Below are 1,123 nucleotides of genomic sequence, written 5' to 3' on the forward strand. Positions count from 1 at the left end.
GTGTGACTCCGTGGTTTATGGGTGTGACTCCGTGGTTTATGAGTGTGACTCTGTGGTTTATGAAGAGTACTTTCAAAATAAGAAAATCTTCGCAATTCAGTGCCACCATGAACCAACTTTACCTTCTCTATGTGCTGTAAAAATGCTTTTATATGTTTGATATGATCTATTTCTACTTCCCTTTTGTTTTCCTTAGAAATCTTTGCCTCCTTAAAACATCTGAGAGTGGATTGCCCAGTACACGCATTAAAAAGAGCAAAGCTCTTTCCGGTTTCAGTCTACAGACCTGCCGGCACAGCATCCCAGGTAAACAGTGAGCGTTCTGCGTTCTGGCTGAGAGTGACCAGCCCCGGAGGCTGATGAATGCTGAGCGTGTGTCTCGCTCTGACATGTGGTCTGCTGTCTAGTGTTCTGCCATTCTTCATTTTACCATGACACTAACTTCTTGGGAGAGGAACTGGATATTGTCGCTGTGAACGGTCACGAGGCCTGCCAGAAACTGTGCACCGATGCCGTCCGCTGCCAGTTTTTTACCTACACCCCAGCTCAGGCATCCTGCAACGAAGGGAAGTAAGCCGTATGAAGGGTTTTGCGGGTCCCCTTCTCCCATCTGCCGGTGAGATGCATTATGTTTACACCGTTTTGTTTCCAACTGTAGGGGCAAATGTTACTTAAAGCTTTCTTCAGACGGATCTCCGACTAAAATACTGCACATGAGAGGAGGCATCTCTGGCTACACATTAAGGTTGTGTAAAATGGATAATGGTGAGTATAACGTCACTTGAAAAAATATAGCTGAAGGAATTACTCCATACTGAGTATATCACAACCAAGGCTGTCACGTGTGGCCACAGAGGGGAGAACGTTCATGAAATGACAAATTTTGCAGTTTTCTGTTATTTTCACTCCTATCACCCAAGCTGATCATGTTTTAAAGGTAAATATCGGGGATTGACGAAACTGTACACTGCCTGGTATTAACTAAGTATGAGTTTCAATTCGACACCTTTATACCGCTGGCATGCATCTCTCTCCCTCTCTTTCTTTCTTTCTTTCTTTCATTTTCTTTCTTCTTCTTGTTTCTTTCTTTCTTTCTTTCTTTCTTCTTTCTTTCTTTCTTTCT

General features: G+C 43.3%; 1 protein-coding gene across 2 annotated transcripts in view; it reads left to right on the plus strand.

Moving 5' to 3' along the window:
• The window catches only part of F11 (coagulation factor XI), a 22,980-nt gene that overhangs the window by 13,719 nt on the left and 8,138 nt on the right, over nt 1-1,123 (plus strand). For both annotated transcript variants that reach the window (XM_032298874.1, XM_032298873.1), the window contains exons 8-10: nt 197-306; nt 408-570; nt 659-765. In XM_032298874.1, coding sequence (XP_032154765.1) covers nt 197-306; nt 408-570; nt 659-765 — 380 coding nt within the window. The remainder of the gene's footprint in view (nt 1-196; nt 307-407; nt 571-658; nt 766-1,123) is intronic.

This window comes from Sapajus apella, unplaced genomic scaffold, assembly GCF_009761245.1.
Source record: "Sapajus apella isolate SASKATOON/1434 unplaced genomic scaffold, GSC_monkey_1.0 scaffold39, whole genome shotgun sequence".
NCBI lineage: Eukaryota > Metazoa > Chordata > Mammalia > Primates > Cebidae > Sapajus > Sapajus apella.